The sequence below is a fragment of the Carcharodon carcharias genome, chromosome 5, assembly GCF_017639515.1.
Source record: "Carcharodon carcharias isolate sCarCar2 chromosome 5, sCarCar2.pri, whole genome shotgun sequence".
Taxonomy (NCBI): Eukaryota; Metazoa; Chordata; class Chondrichthyes; order Lamniformes; family Lamnidae; genus Carcharodon; species Carcharodon carcharias.
This window is the reverse complement of record NC_054471.1, coordinates 45,186,657-45,213,506: the sequence shown is the minus strand read 5'-3', so window position 1 is coordinate 45,213,506 and position 26,850 is coordinate 45,186,657. Positions and strand designations below refer to the sequence as shown.

General features: G+C 43.0%; 1 protein-coding gene across 1 annotated transcript in view; it reads left to right on the top strand.

Annotated features, from left to right (window-relative positions):
- Positions 1–26,850, top strand: part of cdc40 (cell division cycle 40 homolog (S. cerevisiae)) — a 147,090-nt gene that overhangs the window by 11,593 nt on the left and 108,647 nt on the right. The window contains exon 3 of the mRNA XM_041188268.1: positions 6,068–6,197. Within this exon, the coding sequence (XP_041044202.1) occupies positions 6,068–6,197 (130 nt within the window). The remainder of the gene's footprint in view (positions 1–6,067; positions 6,198–26,850) is intronic.

Below are 26,850 nucleotides of genomic sequence, written 5' to 3'. Positions count from 1 at the left end.
TATAACAATCTAATTCTTAGCACTGAACAGAAACACAAGCATAGAAACTCCATTAAATACTGATTTTGCTGTTGTTATTCTCCATTTACCTCTTGCTTTGGTTTAGATTACCCAGGAAAATCTATTTTATCATATTTCCATATTGTTCATTTTTGTGTAGGGTCATCTTACTCTGCAATTATCATTGCCATAGTTATTTTTAGTATTTATTTTCACTTTATATTCTAAACATTTGCATTACCTTCTGAAATAACTCTTGTAATCTCTACACCTAGGACATTTGATTCAAATTGTATTAAAATTCTTAAAGCACACTTTTGAAAAATGTTAACTCTGGACATTGGAGTCTTAAATAACAATTTCAGTATTTTCATCCTAGCCTTAATTGATGCCCCATCATTATGTATACAATAGTTTTATAATAAACTATAATCAAATTTTGAGGAGGAAATGCTGAACTTCCCCCTAAAGTCAGTAAGTATATGCTGGAAATGCTCCATTAAGTTTCTCTTCTTTCTATGGTCTGAAATCTGATTCCTCACAGAATCACAGTGCAGAAGAGGCCCTTCGGCCCATCGAGTCTGCACCGACATGTGAGAAACACCTGACCTACCTACCCAAACCCATTTACCAGCACTTGGTCCATAGCCTTGAATGTTATGACATGCCAAGTGCTCATCCAGGTACTGTTTAAAGGATATGAGGCAACCCGCCTCCACCACCCTCCCAGGCAGTGCATTCCAGACCGTCACCACCCTCTGGGTAAAAATGTTTTTCCTCACATCCTCCCTAAACCTCCTGCCCCTCATCTTGAACTTATGCTGTCTTGTGACTGACCCTTCATCTAAGGGGAACAGCTGCTCCCTATCCACCCTGTCCATGCCCCTCATAATCTTGTACACCTCGATCAGGTCGCCCCCATGTCTTCTCTACTCCAACAAAAACAACCCAAGTCTATTCAACCTCTCTTCATCACTTAAATGTTTCATCCCAGGCAACATCCTGGTGAATCTCCTCTGCACCCCCTCCAGTGCAATCACATCCTTCCTATAATGTGGTGACCAGAACTGCACACAGTACTCCAGCTGTGGCCTCACCAAGGTTCTGTACAACTCCATCATGACCTCCCCACTTTTGTAATCTATGCCTCGATTGATAAAGGCAAGTGTCCCATATGCCTTTTTCACCACCCCACTAACATGCCCCTCTGCCTTCAGAGATCTATGGACACACATGCCAAGGTCCCTTTGTTCCTCAGAACTTCCTAGTGCCATGCCGTTCATTGAATACTTTCTTGTCAAATTACTCCTTCCAAAGTGTATCACCTCACACTTTTTAGGGTTAAATTCCATCTGCCACTTATCTGCTCCTTTGACCATCCCGTCTATATCTTCCTATAGCCCAAGACACTCAACCTCACTGTTAACCACCCAGCCAATCTTTGTGTCATCTGCAGACTTACTAATCCTACCTCCCACATAGTCATCTATGTCGTTTATATAAATGACAAATATTAGGGGACTGAGCACAGATCCCTGTGGTACGCCACTGGACACTGGCTTCCAGTGCTTCAGGTTCTTTTTATATGCCAAAGCCCTAAATGAAGAAGCTTTTAGCAGATCTCCAGAATTGTGGTAGTGTCAACCTGTTTATCACTTCAGTGTACTATCTTCCAGGATGCTGACTAGGTGTCAGGACATTTTGTTAATTGTACATTAATTGTGTGCAGGCAGAGGGCATTAGTTGAGTATTCACTTGAACCCACTATAAATAGACACAGACTAAAACTGTGGTTTCAGGATCCAAAGTATTTTGCTTTTGTGTTAGTGTCTAAAAATGTGGTTGTCAGGTATATGCATAATTTGTAACCCTGTAACCAGACACATAAAAGCATGTAAAGATTGGCTTCAGTTCTATCCTTCACCAATTGACTTTCTGAAATAAAACATATTTTACTTTGTTAATGGCCCTTTTCAAATGCTATTTGTTGTTATCTTACCACCTTTAACTGAATGAAGCACAGTACTGGACAGGGTAAGCAGAGCTTACAAAAACGTAAATTGTGGTATGTTCTTTTAATGGCTTCGCTGGGAATTTTTGAAAAGAAAATCCACTGATTTGAAGAGGCATTTATTTTTCTGATTGTAAATGTCATGGCCGATGTTTCTTGCACAACTAGGTCATGGTAGAAGCACATTATTGGGGGCCGAGAGGCCGCGTCATGGGTATCTTGTCAAATTTAATGGCAGGACCTTGTTATAATTTTGTTCTTTGATTTCTCTCCTGGTAGTAGGCCAAATTGGTCAGGAGGCTACAGCTACTGTCCCCAATAATCAGGAGGGAACGATCAGGGCATGGTGGGGTGCCAGGAGGAGTTCAGCAACAGTGAGGGAGAGATTGAGACAGGAGGGGTTATCAGGGAAGTTGCTAGTTGCGGCAACAAGAAGAAGCTGCAATAGGAAGAAGGGAGGCTGAAGGCATTGCCACTGCTCCTGGGCTGCATGGACACCAACATTTTGGAGTTGACCGCTCTTGCCTCCATTTTCCTACCATATTTCTCTAGCAGGGAACCCTGCTAGAAGCTGTTAAATTTAAATCAGACTCCTAATTGGACTGTCGGAGCTTGATTTAAATATAATAATGAAGTGTCCTGTTACTCTATAATATGCGCTACCTGCTATTGTAAAAATTGCCCTTCATAAACTGCAATAGGAAGAAGGGAGGCTGAAGGCATTGCCGCTGCTCCTGGGCTGCATGGACACCAACATTTTGGAGTTGACCGCTCTTGCCTCCATTTTCCTATCAAAACTCTGCTTCTGTATCTGCATTTGTACCAAACCCTGTTCATCCATCACCCCGTGGTTGCTGACCTATATTGGCTCCTGTACCGGCAGTGCCTCAATTTTAATCTTCTGATCCTTATTTTCAAATCTCTCCCTAGCCTCTCGTCTTCTTGCCTATAATCTCGTCCAGCCCTATAATCTTCCACGATATCCCCTTGCGCATCCCCTCTTTTAGTTGCTCTACCATTTGCAGCCATGCTTTCAGCTGGCTAGGCCATAAATTCTGGCATTTCTCCATAAATCGCTCCACTTCTCAACCTCTCTCTCCTATTTTGAGATGATCTCAAAACCTACCTCTTTGAACAAGCTTTTAGTCATCAGACCAAATATCTCCCTATGTGGTTCAGTGTCAAATTTTGTCAATAAACACTCCAATGAAGTGCCTTGGAATGTTTTAAGATGTTAAATGTGCTTGGGAGTGTGTATTTCCCAATTTTATTCCATTCCCCCAACCCACTCTTGCCCATTGTCGTGGGGTAGTGAGCTATATTGAATCTATTTTGTTCTCTCAGATACAGCTTTCTGATTGGGAATTAGATCCAAAATACATACATATCTTCTCAAAGACTTGCATTTATACAGCATCTTTCATGGCCTTGGGATGTCCCAAAGTACTTATTAGCCAATAACTTGTTTTTAAAGTGTAGCCACTGTTTTTTTTCTTGTTATTCATCATGGGATGTGGATTTTGCTGGCAAGACCAGCACATTGTGCATCCCTAATCGCCCTTGAGAAAGTGATGGTGAGCACCTTCTTGAACTGCTACAGTTTGTCCAGTCAAGATACTCACAAAATTGCTTAGGAAAGGAGACCCTGTGACTATTCTAATGTAGGAAACATGGCAGCCATTTTATATGTAGCAAGATCTCACAATCAGTGATGCAATAATGACTAGATTGTCTACTTTTGTGGTATCAGTTGAGGAACATAAATTGATGAAGACACCGTAGAGGACTCTCCTATTCTTTGAATAGTGCCATGGGATGTTTTATGCCCACCTGAGGGGGCAGACATGACGTCGATTTAATGTCTCATTTGAAAGATGGCACCTTAGACAGTATAGCATTCTACCAATATTGCGAGGGATTGTGTCAGCCTGCTTATTTGCTCAATTCTCTGGAGTGAAATTTGAACCCCTAACCTTCTGACTCCAGAGGTGAGAGTGTTACCTCTGAGCTGTGACTAGTAATCTAGGATAGTTTCTCCCACAGTGCATGGACCCCTGCCATCACAGTTCACTGCATCTCCGTGCAACTAAATTGGTAAGCATCTGCTTCTATCCAGATCTTCAGATTCTTAAAATTTAAAAATTCTGATCTATGCTTCCTTTGTTCCCACCCACTGTTCTACTTTTCTCCCTCCACTGTTTCCCCTTCCTGAGTTAAGAACAGGACTATGTTAAACATCACAACCATGCTCCAGTCCCCAGAATATTGTGTGCCGAGGAAACTAATGAGTTATATTTCAATTCTTGCTTGTAACATATGTTTATCTTAAGTCCATTACATGGTTTTACTGTGCTCAACAAATCTTACATAATTTATTCGGTTTTAATTCTTTCTACCTCCTCAGTAGCCGAGAACATCCCATTAATAGTGCTTCCCAGTTGTCAAATGCTTTTGTTAAGCAGTTTAAATAATTTAGATATGGAGGAAACATATTATATGTGCAAGACTGTAAAGATGAATGGCACATTGTCTATTTTCTGCTATAATTTTGCTGCAGTACTTTGCTGGGTAAATAAAGTGGGCATTTGGACAAGCTAAATAAGAGGCGAACGTTAATGCTGAATCCAATCCCACATGTACAGTTAATATTATGATTTATCACTTATTTCCCTCTGCCTCCTGCATTGTATTAGAACCTCAGAAGGATTAGCTGAAAACCTTGTCCTGAGCTGTTGCTCAGGTCATCATGATGTACAAGATTAATTTCCATATGTACTTTCAGAGATACATGAGGATCTTAATGTAAAATAATAAATAATCAATGTGAAATAATAAAGAGGAAAAGTTCTTTCCCATCAATTTACAATATCAAAGTGTTATATTTTTGGACTATTTACCATGATATTTAATTTTGACAAACTTATTTCTTCCCTCATAAGAACTCAAGGAAGAGGAACAGAAGTATGCCATATTGCCCCTTGATCTTGCCCTGTCATTTAATTTCATGGCTGACCCTCAACTTCCACTTTTGCGCACAAATCCTATATCCTTAGATTCCCTTAGAATCCAGAAAACTATCAATCTCAGCATTGAATATATTCAACAACTGAGCATCCACAGCTCACAGAGTTAGAGATTTCTAAAGATTCACAACCCTCTGACTGAAGAATTGTCTTTTCATCTCAAAATGGCTGTTGCCTTACCCTGAGACTATGCCCCCCTAGTTCTTGGCTCTCTAGCCAGGAGAAACAGCCTCTTAGCACCTACCTTGTCAAGCCCTCTTGAATCTTTCATGTTTCAATGATATCTCCTCATGTTCTTCTAAACTCCAGAGAGTATAGCCTCATTCTACTCAGTCTGTCTTCGTAGAACAGCCCTCTGATCCCAAGAATCTAGTGAACATTTGTTGCACCCTCGTATATTTCCTTAGGTACAGAGCCCAAAGATACACAGTACTCCAAGTGTAGTATCATCAAAACCCTGAAAAATGTAACAAGACCTTCTTACTCTTGTACTTCAATTCTTTTACAATAAAGTCTAACTTATCATTTGCTTTCCTAGGGAATTTATTTTCTGTAGCCATGCTATTTTTATCTAACGACAGCTCAGAATAAAATTCTACTTATCAAGTCATTGCCAATGTTCTTTTTACCTTAGTGCTGTGTTATTTAGTTAGCTTTGTAACTAGACTACAAACCATTGACACCAAAGTTTCCAAAGTATTTCTGCAGCTTACAGATAGATGATTAGTTCACTTAAATGATACCATGCTGGAAAATCCCTAATGGGACATATTTTTCAAATTTAATTTCTTTTAAATCAGTCTCTGACTTTTTTCCTAATAAAAAGGACAATTTTTACCCAATTGGTTGTCCTGACTTAATTTAATAATCCTTGCTCATTTTATATTTCAGCATAAATATTTTAGTGTCATTATTAGATCAGTGATTCTGCTGTGTATTTTCAAATTGACCATTGTATTGTGCTTTGAGACTGAAATTCCATAACACTGAATTTGAGTCAGAAAAATTAACCAAATGGATATTTTTTTTTCAGTTTGGTCCAGTGAACCCTTTCAGAACACAGCAGATGGCTGCCCCTAGAAATATGCTGTCTGGGTATACTGAGCCTGCCCATATCAACGACTTCATGTTTGAGCAGCAGAGAAGAACCTTTCATACCTATGGTAAGCTTCAATGTATTGAAAAAAAATCTCTTCAAGCTGTATTCAGTGATACATTTTAGAACAGGCTGTCTGTAACATGTACACTTGTTTGTTGTGCAATCTTGTTTGCACTGCATGTATATAAAGTTGACCCATGAGTAAAAACAGTGGCTGTTTTAGTGATCTCTTATCCAGCTAATTTAGATAAATATTCTGCTTAATTACGCTTCTTTTTGCTTCTGTTATGGAGTGCAGGAATATATGGCTTGTTGGCTACAGTGGCATTAAATGTTGGGGTGGTGGGAGGGGGAAATGATTTTGATGGAGAAGAGGATATTGTGGCCTATATTGTGGTTTTAGATTATTGGCTGTGGTTCACACATCAGTATGTGGATCCCAATTCTGCACAGAAAACATTAAATGATTTGGAGCAGTTCTTATCTTCCCACTTTCAAAGGTCCCTTGCAGAGTAATGTAGAAAGGCTGAAAATTTTAGGAAGAAGTTTCAAGAGTGCTGCAATGTACAGCTCAGAGTTTTGGCCTGATGCTGGTGGAGGTTGGAGGAGAGAATATACTGAAGACTAACATGGATAGAGTGGAGAATGCAGCTAGAAGTAGGGCTGACAACGTTTGCAGCAGCTGGGAAGACAGGCCCATGGAGAGGTTTAAAGACCAGGGCAAGGATTTTGAACCCAAATGCTTAAAAAAATATCTGAATGTATTTTTCTGCTTTTATTTACATAGTGTTTAAAAATATAGCAACACAATTTAAAACTTGGAATCTTTATTGTTGATTTATTGCACATGAGAGTAAAGATAACTTTAAATGAATCTAGTCCCTTGTATGAAATGGATTGGGTTTAGGTAGACTGATGGAGTACCACTGCCTGCATGCCGTAAATTACACTTTAAAGATATATGCTCTGTTAGCAACAACAACAGATTGCATTTATATAATGCCTTTAATGAAGTAAAACATCCCATGGTACTTCAAAGGAACATTATCAAACAAAAGTTGATGCCAAGCCACATAAGGAGATGTTGGGAAAGATGACCAAATGGCTGGTCAAAGAATCAGGAGAAAAGAGAGAAAGTGAGATATAGAAATTGGTCCTTGGCACTTTGTCACATATCTCAGAATGCTGTGGTGGGAATAGTTTACACAGATAGGGAGGGGTGAGGCCTTGAAGGAATTTGAAGGCATGGATGAGAATTTTGAAATTGAAGCTTTGCTTAACTGGAACCCAGTAAAAATCTGCAAGTGCGGGTGATAAGCAAGCAGAACTTATTCCAAGTAAATACATGGGCAACAGAATTTTGGATCAGCTTAAGTTTGCAGAAGGTGAAATATAGGAGCCTGACCAGCAGTGCATTGGAATAGTCAATCTAGAAGTAAGAAAAGTACAGATGAGGGTTTAAGCAGCAGATGAGTTAAGATTGGGGCAGAGAGCCAATAGTCAGGTCTGCCAGCTCACTAGAAGTCTTCTGTGATCCGTGGGCAACACATAGGAACAACAGTTTATTACACCTAATTTAGTAAGTGTCATTTTTAGTTAGCACTTTTGTTCAATTCTAAACATGAATCTGAACAGAAAAAAACACGAGACAACTCTCTAGCCCTCATCCCCTCACTTCCCCTCACCCCCACACACTCCCATGCCCCATCAATGCCACCTCATGCCCCCCCACCCCCATAGCCCATCATATCCTCTGTGCCATTGTATGCCCCTTCATCCACTCCCATGGCCCTTTATAGCCTCCATGCCAACCCATGCCCCCTCCCCCACACACCACCCATTGCTCTTACATTCTCCATGCTAACTCACTCAATATCCACCATGGGCAGACCTCAGGATCCATGCTGAGAGGAAATAAAATAAAATTCTAAGTGTCTTTTGATTAATTATTGTTGGCTTTTAGTGCATTTCTTCTGGGGTCTTCCGATCCTGACTTTCACAAAAATGTGCTACACAGCGAACTCCATCAGAGCGGAGTAGAATCAGGGGAAGACAGGATACATCCCCTTTTTACGGCACTAGCTGCCATATTGTAAATTTACAGGTCCATGAATGTTAGTGAATGGATGATTGAATGGGTGAGTGGGTGAATGGTTAGTTGGGTGGATGGATAAGATGGGTAAGTGGTTCAGCGAGTGGGTGCATGAGTGTGTGGTCAGGTCAGGCTGAGGGGGTTAGTTGGGTCGAGAGAGTAGTTGGGCGGTCGGGAGGATTGGTCAGGTCATCGGTGGTTGTAATCGGGTCTTACCTGGAGGGTAGTTGGGTGGTCGGAGTTGCGGGGGTTGTCATTTCTGGTCGGGAGTTGGTGGTGGCCAGATCAGGGAGGTTAGTTGGGTTGGGGGTTAGTCGGATCAGATTGGGAGGAGTGGTAGATTGGATGGTCAAGTCTGGTTGGGAGGGGTAGCCAGGTTGTGGGCTTACTCAGGTCTGTTTGGGAGGATAGACGGGCCTGGTTGGGAGGGTAGTTGGGTGGTCTGGGGGATAGTCAGGTCAAGTCAAGGGCTTAGTTAGGTCAATCAAGTCAAGAAGGCAATCAAGTGGATTGGAGGGGTTAGTTGGGTCAGGGGGCCAGTTGGATCAGATTGGAGGGTTGTTGGGAGGGTCAGGAGGGTGGTTGGGGTCTGATTGGGGAGCTGGTTATCTAGTTACCTAGGTGTTAGATTTAGCTTTAATGTGTCTAACATAAGAGTATAAGATATAGGAACAGGAGTAGATCATTCAGCCTCTCGGGCCTGCTCCACCATTCAATAAGATCATGGCTGATCATCTTGTGTTTCAATTTCCACATTCCCATCTAACCCTGATAACCTTTGATTCCCTTGCCTAACAAGAATCTGTCTACCTCTGCCTTAAAATTATTCAATGACCCCGCCTTCACCACCTGAGGCAGAGTTCCAAAGTCGCACAGCCCTCTGAGAGAAAAAAATTCTCCTAATTTCTGTCCTAAAGGGGTGACCCCTAATTTTAAAACAGTGTTCCCTAGTTCTGGACTCACCCACAAGAAGAAATGCCCTTTCGATGTCCAAATTGCCATTCTTTTTTTAATTCATTCACAGGATGTGGGCTTCGCTGGCTGGACCAACATTTATTACCATCTCTAATTGCCCTTGAGGAGGTGGTGGTGAGCTGCCTTCTTGCAGTGTATGTGGTGTAGGTACACCCAGCCAGTGCTGTTAGGAAGGGAGTTCCAGGATTTTGACCCAGCGACAGTGAAGGAATGGTGATTTATTTCCAAGTCAGGATGGTGAGTGACTTGGAAGGGAATTTCCAGGTGGTGGTGTTCCCATTTATCTACTGCCCTTCTCCTTCTAAATGGTAGTGGTCATGGGTTTGGAAGGTGCTGTATAATGAGCCTTGGTGAATTCCTGCAGTGCATCTTGTTGATGGTACGCACTGGTGCTACTGTGCGTCAGTGGTAGAGGGAGTGAATGCTTGTGGATGGGGTGCCAATCAAATGGGCTGCTTTGTCCTGGATGGTGTCAAGCTTCTTGAGTGTTGTGGGAGCCGCTCTCATCCGGGCAAGTGGGGAGTATTCCATCAGACTCCTGACTTGTGCCTTTTCGATGGCGGACCGACTTTGGGGAGTCAGGAGGTGAACTACTCATCCTAGCCTCTGACCTACTCTTGTAGCCACATTATTTATATGACTAGTGCAGTTCAGTTTCTGGTCAATGATAACCCCCAGGATATTGATGGTGGGGGATTCAGTGATGGTAATGCCATTGAACATCATGGGGCGATGGTTGGGTTCTTTCTTGTTGGAGATGGTCATTGCCTGACACTTGTGTTGTGCCAGTATTACTCGCCATTTGTCAGCCCAAGCCTGGATATTGTCCAGGTCTTGCTGCAGTTGGACATGGACTGCTTCCTTATGTGAGGAGTCGTGAATGGTGCTGAACATTGTGCAGTCATCAGCGAACATCCCCACTTCTGACCTTATAATGGAAGGAAGGTCATTGATGAAGCAGCTGAAGATGGTTGGGCTGAGGACACTACCCTGAGGAACTCTTGCAATGATATCCTGGAGCTGAGATGACTGACCTCCAACAACCACAACCGTCTTCCTTTGTGCTGGGTATGACTCCAACCAGTGGAGAGTTTTCGTCCTGATTCCCATTGATTCCAGTTTTGCTAGAGCTCCTTGATGCCACATTCAGTCAAACGTGGCTTTGATATCAAGGACAGTCACTCTTACCTCAGCTCAGGAGTTCAGCTTCTTTTGTCCATGTTTGGACCAGGCTGTAATGAGGTCAGGAGCTGAGTGACCCTGGCAGCACCCAAACTGGGCATCAGCAAGCAGGATCTTGTATACTTCAATCAAATCACCCCTCACCCTTCTAAACTCCAGTTTCTCCAACCTTTCCTCATAAGATAACTTGCTGAACATTTCATCTGACCCTGGTGGTTTATCCACTTTCAAGGATGCTCATCTCATTAATACTTCCCCTCTCCCAATGTTTATCACGTTGAATACTTCAGAAGTCCTTAACTACAATGTCTGCATTGTCCCCCTCTTTTGTGAAGACAGATAAAAAGTATTCATTGAGAACCATGTCCACATCTTCTGCCTCCACACACAGGTTACCTTTTTGGCTTTTTAAGGACCCCACCCTTTCCTTAGTTATCCTCTAACTCTTGAAATATTGATAAAACATTTTTGTATTCTCCTTGATTTTGCTTGCCAATATTCTTTCATGCCCTCTTTTGGCTTTCCCAATTTCCTTTTTGATTTCACCCCTTCACTTCCTATAGCGCTCTTGGCTTTCTGTAGCATTGAGTTTTTCATGTCTGAGACAGCTTTCCTTTTCTGCCCTGTCTTACTATGTCGGCTCCTTGACATCCAGGGAGTCTGGAACTGGCCCTTTTCCTTTGTGGGAATATCTTTACTCTGAACTCCTTTAATCTCTCCTTTGAATGCCTCCCACTTCTCTGACACTGATTTATCTTCAAGTAGCTGTTTCCAGGTTACTTCTGCTAAATCGCTCCTTAGTAAAATTGGCCTTGCCCCAATTTAGAACTTGCCCCAATCACCAAAGTGCTCTCCCACTGTCACTCCTTCCGCCTGTCCTACTTCATTTCCTAAAACCTAAGTTGGGCAAGACAGAGGCATAGTGGCATTCTCACTGGACTCGTATTCCAGAGACCCAGGGTAATGTTCTGGGGACCTGGGTTCGAATCCCGCCACAGCAGAATTAAATCTGGAATTTAAAAAAGTCTGATGATGACCATGAAACCGTAAAGACCCATCTGGTTCATTAATGTGCTTTAGAGAAGGAAATCTGCCATCCTTACCTGGTCCTACATGTGACTGCAGACCCACAGTAATGGGGTTAACTCTTAAATGCCCTCTAAACGAGGGCAATTAAGGATGGGTGCCCACATCCCATGTACAAATAAAAGAAACCGCACCCCCTCTTATTGGACTTGGTACATTCCTTTCACACTAAAACTATCCCAGTTAATATTGTGGTATTTAAAATCCCCTATTATTACTGTTTTGCACTTCTCAGAGATTTGCCTACATGTTTGCTCTTCTATCTCCTTCTGACTGTTTGGGGGGCTAAAATACATTCCCAGTGCACAGTAGTGTGACTGCCCCTTTTTTTGTTCCTAAGCTCAATCCATATGGCTTCAATTGGTGATCATTCTAACATAACACCACGGCTGTAATTGCTTCTCTAATCAAAATTGCCACTCCGCTTCCCTTTTTATCCCCCTCTTGATCTCATTTGAAAACCCTGTAACCTGGAATGTTGAGCTGCCATTCCTGTCCCTCTTTAAGCCATGTTTCTGTAATAGCTGTGAAATCATACTGCCACATTTCTATCCATGCCCTTAGCGCATCTGCTTTATTTGCTGTATTCCTTGCATTGAAGTATATACCCTTGAGCACTGGCAAACTCTTCTTTTATTTTCTATCTTTTGTTTCCTCTGTCTCCCAGACTGACTCACTGATTTCCTGCCCTCCATTCCCATTTCTGATTTTGCTCAATTTGAATCTACTCTCAGGTTCCTAGACCCCTGCCAAACTAGTTTAAATACTCCCCAAAAGCAGTAGCAAACCTCCCAACAAGGATATTGGTCCCAGCCCCACTGAGGAGCAAATGGCCCAATTTGTACAGGTCCCACCTCCCCCAGAACCAGTGCTGCTTGCAGGAGGGGTGAAATCAACATGATGGGCTGAATGGCCTCCTTCTGCACTGTAACGATTCTGTGATTCTGCGTGTGAAAAGTAGCCATATAAACATGCTCGGTATTTTTTAAATCATTCATGGGATGCGGATTTTGCTGGCAAGACTGGCATTTATTGCCCATCCCTAATTGCCCTTGAGACAATAATTCTTAATTAGAGGTCTTAAACTGGCCATGATGCAAGAAAAAGGATACTACTGTTGCAGAAGAGAGGAGATGTTGATTGGTTTAGGTGCACAGAGAGGGTGAAATCTTCAGCATGTAAAAGTTTTGGCCACTAGGATCATTTCTGGCCCCCAACCCTGCTTAGGTCAGAAGTGCGCCAGTGGTGGAGATCCTCAGTGCAGTAGCCATTTAGCAGGCCACCTCCGCATTCGCCAACCAATTAAGGATAGCAAGCCGAATGGAGTGTGGGAAGGTGTACCAACAGCCCCACTGGGAGCAGTGAGCCCTGCTAAAGAAGAAGGGCTGTCTCAAATGGAGATCTTATAAAAAGCTCCAAAGTCAGCTTAAAAGAAAAAGACCCAGAACTGTGAGGAGCCTCAGTGGAGGGGACATCCTTCCACAAAATTACCTGCGGCTGCGATTGGACCACTTTGCCCCTTGTGGCTACCTGATACAAGCATTTAATTTAGCCTCCGACGGCCTTATAACCTCCCACCAAGGGCCTGCCTTCAAAGTTCTTGACACAGTTGCCCATGCAACTCTGGAAAAATCCCAATGATGTCAGAAAATGGTCCTTGATTGAGACCTTGATTACTTGCATGCATTGCCCACCTCCATTGAGGAGTTTGCCGATTCCAAAGGCAGCCCACCCCGAGATGCTTGCCTAGAGGCGAGACCATTTCGGATAGCCTTCCCAAAGAATGTTTTTGCTACTTTCCTGACCCCCACCCTGTCTGCAGAGCTGCCTCCATGGGGCTGGAATGATGGTTCCAGGCATGATATTGAAGTAAAACAAGTTTGTAGAGATGGTGATGAAGAAAGATTATGTAAATAAAGAGGGGAAGAGATAGTGATGTAATAATATTTGAAACTGAGCTTAGTCAACAGATTCTACATGTGTGCTGAGAACAAATTTCTAGATAGAACGATGGTGCAAGTAAGTTCAGGGAAAATGGAGAGATAATGATGCAACAGATTCCTATCTTAAGGAAGGGGAGTCGGTGGCATTGTGGTATTGTCACGGGACTGGTAATCCAGAGACCCAGGGAAATGTTCTGGGAACCCAGGTTTGAATTCCACCACGGCAGGTGGTAGAATTTGAATTCAATAAAAAAATGTAATATCCTTCTGCTGCCCTACATGTGACTCTAGACCACATAGCAATGTGGCTGACTCGTAACTGTCCTCTGAAATGGCCCAGCAAGCCACTCAGTTGTAGCAAACAGACGGACAACACAGCATCGACCAAGGTACCGGAAACGACAATGGCAAACTCAGCCCTGTCGACCCTGCAAAGTCCTCCTTACTAGCATGTTGTGCCAAAATTGGGAGAGCTGCCTGACGTACTCATACTCATGGAATCATACCTTACAGATCATGTCCCAGACACCACCATCACCATCCCTGGGTATGTCCTGTCCCACTGGCAGGACAGACCAGCAGAGGTGGCAGCACTGTGGTATACAGTCGGGAGGGAGTTGCCCTGGGAGTCCTCAACATTGACTCCAGCCCCCATGAAGTCTCAATGCATCAGGCCAAACATGAGCAAGGAAACCTCCTGCTGATTACCACATTCCCGTCGTCGTCCCCCACCCCCTCAGCTGATGAATCAATACTCCATGTTGAACACACTTGGAGGAAGCACTGAGGATGGCAGTAGCGCAGAATGTACTCTGGATGGGGGACTTCAATGTCCATCAACATGACCATGACCACAGACTGAGCTGGCTGAGTCCTAAAGAACATAGCTGCTAGACTGAGCCTGTGGCAGGTGGTGAGGGGACCAACAAGAGGGAAAATCATACTTGACCTCATCTTCACCAACCACAATCTGTAACATCATGGCCCGGCATATCCCCCACTCTATCATTACCACCAAGCCAGGGATCAGCCTTGGTTTAATGAAGAGTGCAGGAAGGCATTCAAGGAGTAGCACCAGCCACACCTAAAAATGAAACAAAAACAAAAATACGTGGAAAAACTCAGGTCAGACAGCATCTGCGGAGAGGAATACAGTTAACGTTTCGAGTCTGTATGACTCTTCACCAGAACTAAGGAAAAATAGAAAAGAGGTGAAATATAAGCTGGTTTAAGTGGGGGTGAGACAGGTAGAACTGGATAGAGGGCCAGTGATATGTGGAGATTGCCAAAAGATGTCATTGACAAAAGGACAAAGAGGTGTTGATGGTGGTGATATTAGCTAAGAAATGTGCTAATGGTGACATTAAGGGTACAAAGCAGGACGAGCAAGGTAAAGATAGCCCTAGTGGGGGTGGGGTAGGGGAAAGGGATCGAAATAGGGTAAAAAGTAGAGGTAAAACAATGGATGGAAATATATTTAAAAATAATGGAAATAGGTGGGAAAAGAAAAATATATATAAATTATTGGAAAAAGGGGAATTGGAAAGGGGGTGGGGATGGAGGAGAGAGTTCATGATCTAAAATTGTTGAACTGAATACTCAGTCCGGAAGGCTGTAAAGTGCCTAGTCGGAAGATGAGGTGCTGTTCCTCCAGTTTGCATTGAGCTTCACTGTAACATTGCAGCAGACCAAGGACGGACATGTGGGCAAAAAATGACACCTAAAAATGAGGTGTCAACCTGGTGAAGCTATAACACAGGACTACTTGCATGCCAAACAGCATAAGCAGCAAGTATGAGACAGAGCTAAGTGATTCCACAACCAATGGATCAGATTTAAGCTCTGCAGTTTTGTGAGATCCACTTGTGAATGGTGGTGGACAATTAAACTATTCACTGGAGAAGGAGGCTCCACAAATATCCCCATCCTCAATGATGGAGGAGCCCAGCACGTTAGTGCAAAAGATAAGGCTGAAGCATTCACAACAATGTTCAGCCAGAATTGCCAAGTGGATGACCCATCTTGGCCTCCTCTGGAGGTCCCCAGCGTTATTGGTGCCAGCTTTCAGCCAATTCAATTCAATCCACGTGATATCAAGAAATGACTGAAGGCACTGGATACTGCAAAGGCTATAGGCCCTGATATTATTCCAGCAATAGTACTGAAGACTTGTGCTCCAGAACTTGCTACACCCCCAGTCAAGCAGTTCTAGTACAGCGACAACACTGGCATCTATCCGGCAATGTGGAAAATTGTCCAGCTATGTCCTGCACACAAAAAGCAGGACAAATCCAACCTGGCCAGTTAGTGTCCATCAGTCCACTCTTGATCATCAGTAAAGTAATGGAAGGGGTCATCAACAGTGCTATCAAGCGGCACTTGCTTAGCAATAACTTGCTCACTGACGGTCAGTTTGGGTTCTGCCAGGGTCAGTCAACTTCTGACCTCATTACAGCATTGGTTCAAACATGGACAAAAGAGCTGAACTCCTGAGGTGAGGTAAGCATGACTGCCCTTGACATCAAGGCAGCATTTGACTGAGTGTGGAATCAAGGAGCCCTAGCAAAATTCAAGTCAATGGAAATCAGTGGGGAAACTCTCTGCTGGTTGGAGTCATACCTAGCACAAAGGAAGATGGTCGCGGTTGTTAGAGGTCAATCATCTCAGTTCCAGAACATCACTGCACGAGCTCCTCAGGGTAGTGTCCTAGGCTCAAACATCTTCAGCTGCTTCACCAATGACATTCCTTCTATCATAACATCAGAAGTGGGGATGTTCGCTGATGATTGCACAATGTTCAGCACCATTCACAACTCCATAATACTGAAGTAGTCCATGTCTAAATGCAGCAAGACCTGTACACTATCCAGACTTGGGCTGACAAGTGCAAGCAATATTCACACCACACAAATGCCAGGCAATGACCATCTCCAGCAAGAGAGAATGTGACCATCGTCCCTTGACATTCAATGGCGTTAACATCACTGAATCCCCCACCATCAACATCCTGGGGGTTACCATTGACCAGAAACTGAACTGGACGAGCCAAGTAAATAATGCGACTACATGAGCAGGTCAGAGGCTATCTAGAATCCTGCGGCGAGTAACTCATCTCATGACTCTTCAAAGCCTGTCCACCATCTACAAGGTGCAAGTCAGGAGTGTGATGGAACAGTCCCCACTTGGCTGGATGAGTGTAGCTCTGACAACACTCAAGAAGCTTGACACCATCCAGGACAAAGCAGCCCGCTTGATTGGCACTCCAGAAAAGTTCACTTCCTCCACCACCGACAAACAGTGGCAGCAGTGTGTACCATCTACAAGATACACTGCAGAAAGTCACCAGGCTGCTTATGCAACACCTTCCAAATCCACAACCATCTAGAGGGACAAGGGCAGCAGATACATGTGAACACCACCACCTGGAAGCTCCTCTCCAAGTCATTCACCATCCTGACTTGGAAATATATCTCCGTTCGTTCACTGTCACTGGGTCAAAATCCTGGAACTCCCTCCCTAACAGCACTGTAGGTGTACCTACACCACGGACTGCAGCAGTTCAAGAAGGCAGCTCACCACCACCTTCTCAAGGGCAATTAGGGATGTGCAGTAAATGCTGGCCAGCCAGCAATGCCCACAGCCCATAAATGAATTTTTAAAAAATCAGTAATGTAAACCAGAAAAACACATTTTTGAACAGTGTGACAATAGTGCAGGTGAAAATGATTCTGGGAAACATATCTCTCTGGAGATATAGATGAGCCATTTCTAATGGAATGCAAAGATATAATGCTTTGTGATGAGGTGTTACTAATTAATAATCTTCCTATAGGCAGAGAAAGTGTATATTAAATATTCGGTGCCTTTAGTCATTCAGTGATGTCAGATGGAGGAAGTAGCCATTTATAACAAATTAGGTTAGTGTCAATATATAAGTGTTTGGGGGCCGGAGTCTGGTACCTGACCGTGAGTGATGTTATCAGAACTCTGTATGTTCTCCATACACAAACAATCAATAATAAGCATTGAGCTTTGATTCCTTCCTCAAGTGAATTCTAATCATGTATGCACACAGAGAGAGAATGTCATTGTGGTGTATTACATTACAACTTGGATCGTGCAATAAATGAGATGCATGACCTTACGGGTTTGGATTAATAATATCAGTTGTTCAAATATGAATATATAAATAAGGATAAGCTGCAGTGCATTTTTTTGTACGTTACGTTAACTTTATTACTAAGTTCACACATTCAAAAGCACAGCCACAGATATATGCTAAGGATATAACTGCTGGTTGCAACAAGATAATGTTTTGATCATTTGGCCAAAATGGACAAGTCACGTGAGTTGAACATAAAGCAAGATCTTTTATAGAAAAGCTGCTCCCATTTTTTTTTCTCTAGAGTTTCAGGATATTTCTCCCAACAAAATTGGTGTTTCCTCTTTCCCTGATTTGAGCTGTGGTGAAGTGGGGGCACGATTTCTCATTTGCCATGACATCAGGCACTCTTCCTGCCACTTTCTCTAAGAGAAGTGAATTAGGGGTGGCCGTTTCCATAACTGAGACCACCTGGACCTAGCAGGACCATAAATAATAAATTACGTATTGAATTGTTGAGGCACGATTCAAACACACCCAGATACTGAGTTAAGGGAAGAGGGGGAGAACTTTTTTTTTAATTCATTCATGGGATATGAACATCACTGGTAAGGTCAGCATTTATTGCCAATACCTAAATTGCCCTTCAGAAGGTGGTGGTGAGCCACCTTCTTGAACCGCTGCAGTCTTTGCAGTGTAGGTACACCGAGAGAGCTGTTAGGGAGAGAATTCCAGGTTTTGACCCAAAGACGGTGAAGGAGCAGTGACACATTTCCAAGTCAAGATGGTGTGAGACTTGGAGGGGAACTTGCAGATGGTGGTGTTCCCATGTAGGGAACTCCTGCAGTGATGTCCTGGGACTCGGATGATTGGCAGCCAACACAACCACAGCTATCTTCCTTTGTGCTAGTGAAAAGTTTTCCCCGACTGCCATAGAATTTGATTTTGATGTGGCTCCTTGATGCACCACTCGGTCAAATGCTGCTTGATGTCAAGTGCAGTCACTCTCACCTCACCACTGCTATTCAGCTCTTTAAGTCAATGTTTGGACCAGGCTGCAGTGAGGTCTGAAGTGGAGTGCCCCTGGCAGAACCCAAACTGAGCATCGGTTAGTTGACCCTCACACCTTCCTCTCCCTCCCTGAACCATGATAGGGTCCCCCTTGTCCTCACTTATCACCCCACCAGCCTCCGCATTCAAAGGATCATCCTCCACCATTTCTGCCAACTCCAGCATGGTGCCACCACCAAACACATCTTCCCTTCACCCCCCCCGGCGACATTCCGCAGGGATCGTTCCCTCCGGGACACCCTGGTCCACTCCTCCGTCACCCCCTACACCTCAACCCCTCCCACGGCACTTCCCCATGCAACTGCAGAAGGTCCAACACCTGCCCCTTTACTTCCCCTCTCCTCGCTGTCCAAGGGCCCAAACACTTCTTTCAAGTGAAACAGCATTTCACTTGCACTTCCCTCAATTTAGTCTATTGCATTCGCTGCTCCCAATGTGGTTTCCTCTACATTGAAGAGATCAAACGCAGACTGGATGACTGCTTTGCGGAACACCTTCGGTCTGTCCGCAAGCATGACCCAGACCTCTCTGTTGCTTGCCATTTCAACATTCCACCCTGCTCTCTCGCCCATTTGTCCGTCCTTAGCCTGCAATGTTCCAGTGAAGCTCAACGCAAATTGGAGGAACAGCACCTTATCTTCCGACTAAGCACCTTACAGCCTTTCGGCCTGAATATTGAGTTCAACAATTTTAGATCCATCCCCACCCCCTTTCCGATCCCCCCCCTTTTCCCAATAATTTATATAGATTTTTCTTTTCCCACCTATTTCCATTAATTTTAAATTTATTTCCATCCATTGTTTTATCTCTACCTTTTAGCCTATTTCGATCCCTTCCCCCCATTATCACATTCCTTAGATAATATCACCACCTTCAACACCTCTTTGTTTTTGTCTATGACATCTCCTGGTTATTTCCACCTATCACTGGCCCTCTATCCAGCTCTACCTGTTTCCCCCCCCCCCCCACCCCCGCCAAACCAGCTTATATTTCACCTCTTTTCTATTTTTCCTTAGTTCTGTTGAAGAGTCATACGGACTCGAAACATTAACTGTGTTCCTCTCTGCAGATGCTGTCAGACCTGCTGAGTTTTTCCAGGTATTTTTGTTTTTGTTTTGGATTTCCAGCATCCGCAGTTTTTTGCTTTTATCAGTTAGCAGGCTATTGCTGAGTAAGTGCCACTTGATAGCATTTTTGTGACACCTTTATTCATTTTGCTAATGATTGAGAGTAGACTCATTGGATGGTAATTGGCCAGATTGGATTTGCCCTGCTCTTGTGGACAGGACATACCTGGGCAATTTTCTGCATGATCGAGTAGATGCCAGTGTTGTAGCTGTACTGGAACAACTTTATTAAGGGAGCAGCTGGTCTTCAGAACTGCAGCCAGAACGTTGTTAGGGCTCCAGGTCTTTGCTGTATCCACTGCATTCAATATACCTGGATTTCAAAAAAGCTTTTGATAAGGTGTCACATAAAAGGTTAATAGGCAAGATAAGTGCGCATGGAGTTGTAGGTAATTATTAGCATGGATAGAGGATTGGTTAACAGATAGAAAACAGAGAGTGGGCATAAATGGGACTTCTTCTAGTTGGCAGGTAGTGAATAGTAGAGTTCAACAAGGGTCAGTGCTGGAGCCTCAGCTATTTACAATCTATATTAATGACTTAGATGAAGAGACAGAGAGCAATGTATCTTAAGTTTGCTGATGACACAAAGCTAGGTAGAAAGATAAGCTATGGGGAGGACACAGAGAAGCTGCAAATAGATATAAACAGGTTAAGTGAGTGGGCAACAAGATGGCAGATGGAGTATAATATAGGGAAGTGTGATGTTATTCATTTTGGTCGAATATTTTTTAAATGGAGCTGAATATTTTTTAAATGGTGCACAACTTGTAAGTGTTGTTCAAAGAGATTTGCATGTGCTCATCATACAAGGAATGCAAGAAGTTAACATACAGGCACAGAAAGCAATTAGGGAGGCAGAAGGCATGTTGGCTTTTATTGCAAGGGGATTGTACAGGGTTTTGGTGAGACCACGTCTGGAGTACAGTGTGCAGTTTTGGTCTCCACATTTAAGAAAATATATACTTGTATTGGAGGCAAAAGTTCACTACATTGGCCTATGGGATGAGGATTGTCCGATGATGAGAGACTGAGAAAATTGGGTCTATTTACTCTGGAGTTTAGAAGAATTAGAGGCGATCTCACTGAAACTTAGAAGATTCTCAAGGGGCTTGTTCGGGTAGGTGCTCAGAGATTGTTTCCCCTGCTCGGGGAATCTAAAACATGGGGCACAGTCTCAGGATAAGGGGCCAATCATTTAGGACTGAGATGAGGGGAAATTACTTCCCTCAAAGAGCTGTGAATCTTTGGAATTCTCTGCCCTAGAGGGTTGTGATTCACCATCATTGAATACATTTAAGGCTGCGTTAGATAGATTTTTGGCCTCTCAGGGAATCTAGGGATATGGGAAATGGACAGGGAACTGGAGTTGAAGCCCAAGATCATCCATGAACATATTGAATGGCAGAGCAGGCTTGACTCCTGCTCCTATTTCTTGTGTTCTTGTGTTCCTTGCTATCACATAGAGTGAATTGAATTGCCTGAAGACTGGTATCTTTGATGCTGAAGACATAAGGAGAAGGCCAAGATGGATCATCCACTCAACAGTTCTGGCTGAAAATGGTTGCCAGTACTTCAAACTTGTCTTTTGCACAGATGTGCTAGGCTCTGCCATCATTGAGTATGATGATTTTTGTGGAGCTGCCTTCTCAGGCTGTTCACTATCCATGATTGGTTGTGGCAGTATGGCAGAGCTTTGATATGATCCATTGGTTATGGGATCATTTACTTCTTTAGCGTGCTGCTTCTGTTATTTAGCATGACTCACTCCTGAGTTGTAGCATCACCAGACTGGCACTTCATTTTCAGATATGCCTTGTACTGCTCCAGGCATGGCTCTCCTACACTTCTTATTGAACCAAAGTTGGTCCCCTGGCTTGCTTGTAATGGCAGAGTGAGGGATATATCGGGCCATGAGGCTACAGATTTTGGTTGAATACGATTCAGTGGCTGCCAAATATCTACAGTGCTCCATGGATGCCCAGTTTTAAGTTGCTAGATCTGTCTGAATCTGTCCCATTTAGCATGGTCGTAGCCCCTCACAACACATTGGAGGGTATCATCAATGTGAAGACTGGACTTCATCTCCGTTATGGATAGATACATGTGCAACAGGTAGCTTGGTATGGATGAAATCAAGTAGGTTTTTCTCTTTTATTAGTTCTCTCACCACCTGCTGCAGGTATGTCCTTCAGGGATCAGCCGTCTCAGTCAGTAGTGATGCTACCGAGCCACAAATTCCCCATCTAGAGTACGTTTAGTGGTCTTGCTACCCTCAGCGCTTCTTCCAAGTGGTGTTCAACATGGAGGAACACTGATTCAGGGAGGGTGATAGATGATAATCAGCAGGAGGTTTCCTTGCCCATGTTTGGCCTGATGACATGAAACTCAATGCAGTCTGGAGTCAATATTGAGGACTTCCAGGATCATTCCCTCTTGGCTGTATGCCTCTGGTGGGTATGTCCTGACCGTGGGACAGGACATATCCAGAGATGGTGATAATAGGTCTGGGATATTAGCTGTAAGGCATCACTTGGTGAGTATGACTATATCAGGCGACTGCTTGACTAGTGTGTGGAATAGCTTTCCCAATTTTGGCACAAATTCCCAGATGTTAGTGAGGAGGACTTTGCAAGGTCAACTGTACCTTTATCATTCTTGGTGCTTAGGTCGATGGCAGGTGTTCCTTCCAGTTTTATTCTTATTCAGTTTTTCTCTGGCGGTTGGATACAACTGAGTGGCTTGCTGGGCTATTTCAGTTGGCTGTTAAGAGGCACCACATTGGAGTCATATGTCGGGCCAGACCAAGTAAGGGCGGCAAATATCCTTCCATGAAGAACATCAGTGAACCAGGTGGGTTTTTACAGCAACCCAGTAGTTTCATGATCATTATTGAAACTTGCTTTTTATTCAAGATTTATTAATTAATTGAATTTGAATTCTTGCAGTTGCTGTGGTGGGATTTGAGCTCATGTCCCCGGCTATTAGCCTAGTAGCATTACCACTGTGCCACGGTTCCCATGAAATGAAACGAAAGCAACAATAATTTTACAAAGCATGTCCCAAAATAGAGCTCTTCTATTGTGTCCCACACCGTCTGCGATATTACTTTCCTGGCTGAAGGGACAAGGTACCACTTGACCAGAAGCGCTGACTTCTTACAGTAAGATCAGGTCACTCCTACCCATATTTCATGTCAGCATCTATTGATGTACTTCCTGGGGCAAATAAGGTTAGCTCCAACACCTAAGCTGGGCTGGGGGTAATATTCCCATTGTGAAAAAATGTCTTAAGAGTGTGTGTTTCTATCAGCTGTGGATGTTTTATTTTTATTTGCCTGTCACTCACAGATGACTTCACTTGTGAAATTAAAAGTCCTATTTCAAAGCTTTCTGTGATTTATTATCGGTGTACTGCAGGTTCTCATCTGAGGCATTGTTGATCTTCTGCCTTGCGCAGTGGTTAGCGAAAGGCGTGAACCTTCAGAAATTAAGTGTCCATAAGTCTAGTGAAGCCAAAATTACATTATGGAATAAATATATCAAGTTGTTGACTAATGTATTTCTGGTGTGTACCATCTCAAATCAGTTTATTTATTCTTAATTACATTACCCTCCCTAGCTGGCCATCAATTGATGTATGCTTATGGATCTTCTAACAATGGACATAGTAACCAATTATGTTATGATTGTCAGGCTTTGTCTGCACCATTTATCATCAGTTATTTACGCACCATGTTTTCTGTTTAGACAATACTGTTATTGGATATTCCAAAAGAGGCTGCTCTTACAGGCATTCAACATTTATTCTCAAATTAGAAATAAAGAACAGTCTGTGTAATTCAGTACTGCTTGCACAAAAATTAAATGTAAGATTTGCACATGAACTAGGGGATGAAATATATACATTAAGTTCTCTAGTTGAAGTGTTAGGAAACGCTTCCCTCGATCTCTTGATCTTCCTCCTCCTCTGGTCCCTCTTCTATCTGAGGAAGGCAGCTGTCCAACGAGCACTGCCACCTTGCCGGCACCTCAGCAGTATACAATCCCTCAGCAGGACCTCTCCAACACCTCCGCCCCCTACAACCAGTATAACACCATTATATTTATATACCATTTTTGGGGAGCTGGTAGCTTACCCAGTGTCAATCATCTATTCAAACTATTCTGACCAATGGATACAGGACAGGTATTCCAAATGTCAGGGTGGTTACCACCTTCCCAGTTCGTCATCCTACTCTAGGTCAATTTTTAGTTTACATCATGCTGAGCTTCATATCTTGGTCTTTTCTAAACACTTGGGAGATAAGGGGGTGCACAGAATGCCACCTAACAACTCAGGAATGTCAACAGTGTTTAGAAAGAGAGGCAATCAGTTTATCTAAGCCCCAATTTCTTACAGAACGTTTTTGTATTGGACATATTAGCAAGCATTCCCACCCGATGAGTAGTGACAGGTGTTGAATTCCTTATAAACAACCGTTTATGGTTTCCATGGGGAAAATGGAGGGAAATGTGAGATCCTCAAGGCACCTGGCTGCCTAAGTCACTGCAAACCAGTGACCCTACTTATGTATGTGCACAAGTGTAATGACCATTTAAAACTGCTCTCAGCTTTAGCTAAGATTGTGGTTTAATATCTGCTCTGTTCTGTGTGACCTTGTCCTTTACTCTGACCTAAACACCATATTCTGTATATATTTTGTTTTAATATTCATATCTTCTGCTTCCTCCTCCCCTTTTCAATATTCATTTTACCTTTTATGTGTTTTTCATACCTTGTACCATTTTGGAATTCTGTAAAAGTTTAATTTTTGCCGATTGGTGACCATATCCATAAAATATTATTAAATATAAATATGACTTTTTTTGGCTATTTGTCTTGGATCATCAGAATTTGATATTCTATAGCTCAGAATATGATCAACAGAGGTCTTTTCTTGGCATAAATTACCACTCCCTCACCCCCCACACTTCATCCCACCAAGACCTGTGTTGACTTTCTTTCTCACCCCTTTTGATTTCCTCTGTCAAGATAAATGCTGTCATAATTTGGACCTACTCAGCACCACCAAGTGGGACAAATTAAAAATTGCAACTTTGAGTGCTACATTGGATTTAGCAAGAATTAAGTACCAATGTGATGGACAGTGAAAATAAAAGAACATATCTGCTTCTTTTTCCTTTTTAAGAAAGCTCCTGTTGTATGTTTTGAAAAGAAAGTGGTACTTATTACTTTCTTTTTAAGTTAGCACAGTCTACAATCCCAAAACTAGATCTGAACCAGTATTCCCTCTAAGCTGCACAGCTGCGCCTCAATCTAAAAGTTCCTATCCAGACCGCACACAAATTAGTCCCTTTAAGGTACTGCAATTGTGCAGCCGCAAAAAAAAAAATTAAAGGGCGCATGCTTAAAACACCCACGCAGTACAAAAAGAATTAGAGGGTACATTGACCTCAGCATGAACTTGATTTCAACAACTTTCATAGAAATCATGGAAACTTAGAGCACAGAAGGAGACCATTTGGCTCATCGTGCCTGTGCTGGCTCTTTGAAAGAGCAGACATGCTAAGCTGTACATCGTTGCTTTTTGACTGTAACCCTGTTAGTTTTTCATCCTCATGCACCTGCCCAACTCCCTTGTTCAAATTGTTTTTTGGAATCAGCTTTCATCATCTTTTCAAATAGAGCTTTCCAGATCCTGCCAACTCTTCATCTCCCTTCTAGATGTTTTGCCATTGATTTTAAATCTTTAATCTCTGGTTATTGAGCCACTCGTGAGAGAGAATAGTTTATCTCTATCTATTAGCAGCCCCCAAAAATGAGCAGGTTTGTGTTGGGTGGGATGCTAAACATTTGAACCCTGATCCAACCCACCCAATTCTGGTTTTAACAGAGCCAGAACAGAGGGCAGACAACCAACCTTCCCAAATCAGGCAGGTTACCAATTTAAAAATTATAATGAGACTGAGTACCTCATATTTACCCACCATTTTAAATTTAACTCTGGCTAGGCAAATTTTCTGGATCTCAAAACCTGCCAGTGAAAGGAAGATGAAGACTGCAGGATCCAGAATGTAAGTGGCATTTCACTTGCCTGCTGGAGCCAGTGTACTTTCCTCACCCATCACCTGCAAACAGACAGTGCCTCCACCCCTCCCACTTCTCCAATCTCTCCAATTTGTTCCAAAAGGCCTCTGATCTACCTCTGGCCTCCAATCTTCCCTGACCCCAAGCTCCCAGTGTTGCCCAACTTTTACCCCAATTACCATCCTGCGCCGACCTCCCTCCTGCCTCCTTTGCACTCCCTGACGCAGGATTTTGAAATTCCTTCCCGATGTTCTGCGCTACGCCTGTCCATTCAACAACCAGCCAACCTCTCAAAGAGAGACAAAAATTGCTAATCAGGTCCTGCTATTAAATTCAGCAGAACCTTCGGGGAAACCTATTATTCCAGGCTTTGAGTTCTGACTAGCCCACATACCTCCAATTCTGTCCCTACTTCTGACTTAATATATCTCCTGTCATTTTGAGGTCTATTACTATCCTTATCACTATCTACCACCTTGCCAAGTTTATATCATTTGCAATAATGCTGCTCCATACGCTCAAGTCTGGGTCATTTATAAAAATTATAAAGAGTAATGGACCCAAAACTGACACTTAGGGACCACCACTGCAAACCACCTCCCAGTTTTAGCTTGGAATACTTTGCCCCTTCCTCCCGAAGGAATCTGTCTAGTTGTGCCTGAATACTTCCATTGCTCTGTTGCTGTTTTACCCTGCAATCACCTTTTCTGAACTACTGTGTGGTGTCCCACCTTAAATTACTGAAATTAGCTCTTCTCCAGCAGAACGTTTTTATCTTTGATATTTTCTTATCTTTTTTCATAATTACTCTAAACTGAATTATGTTCTGGGTTGTCATTAGCTAAATGACCTCCTACTGTTACATACGCCACTTCTCCTAATTCATTTCTCACAGCCAGATCCAACACACCTCCAGTCCAACAAGGAAAGGAACATTGATTGAGGAAGTTCTCATGTACACATATCAGAAATTCCCCTCCTTCTCTACGCTTAGGACTATATTAGGGAATTAAAGTCTCTGAATATTACTACTTTATTTTTGTTACATG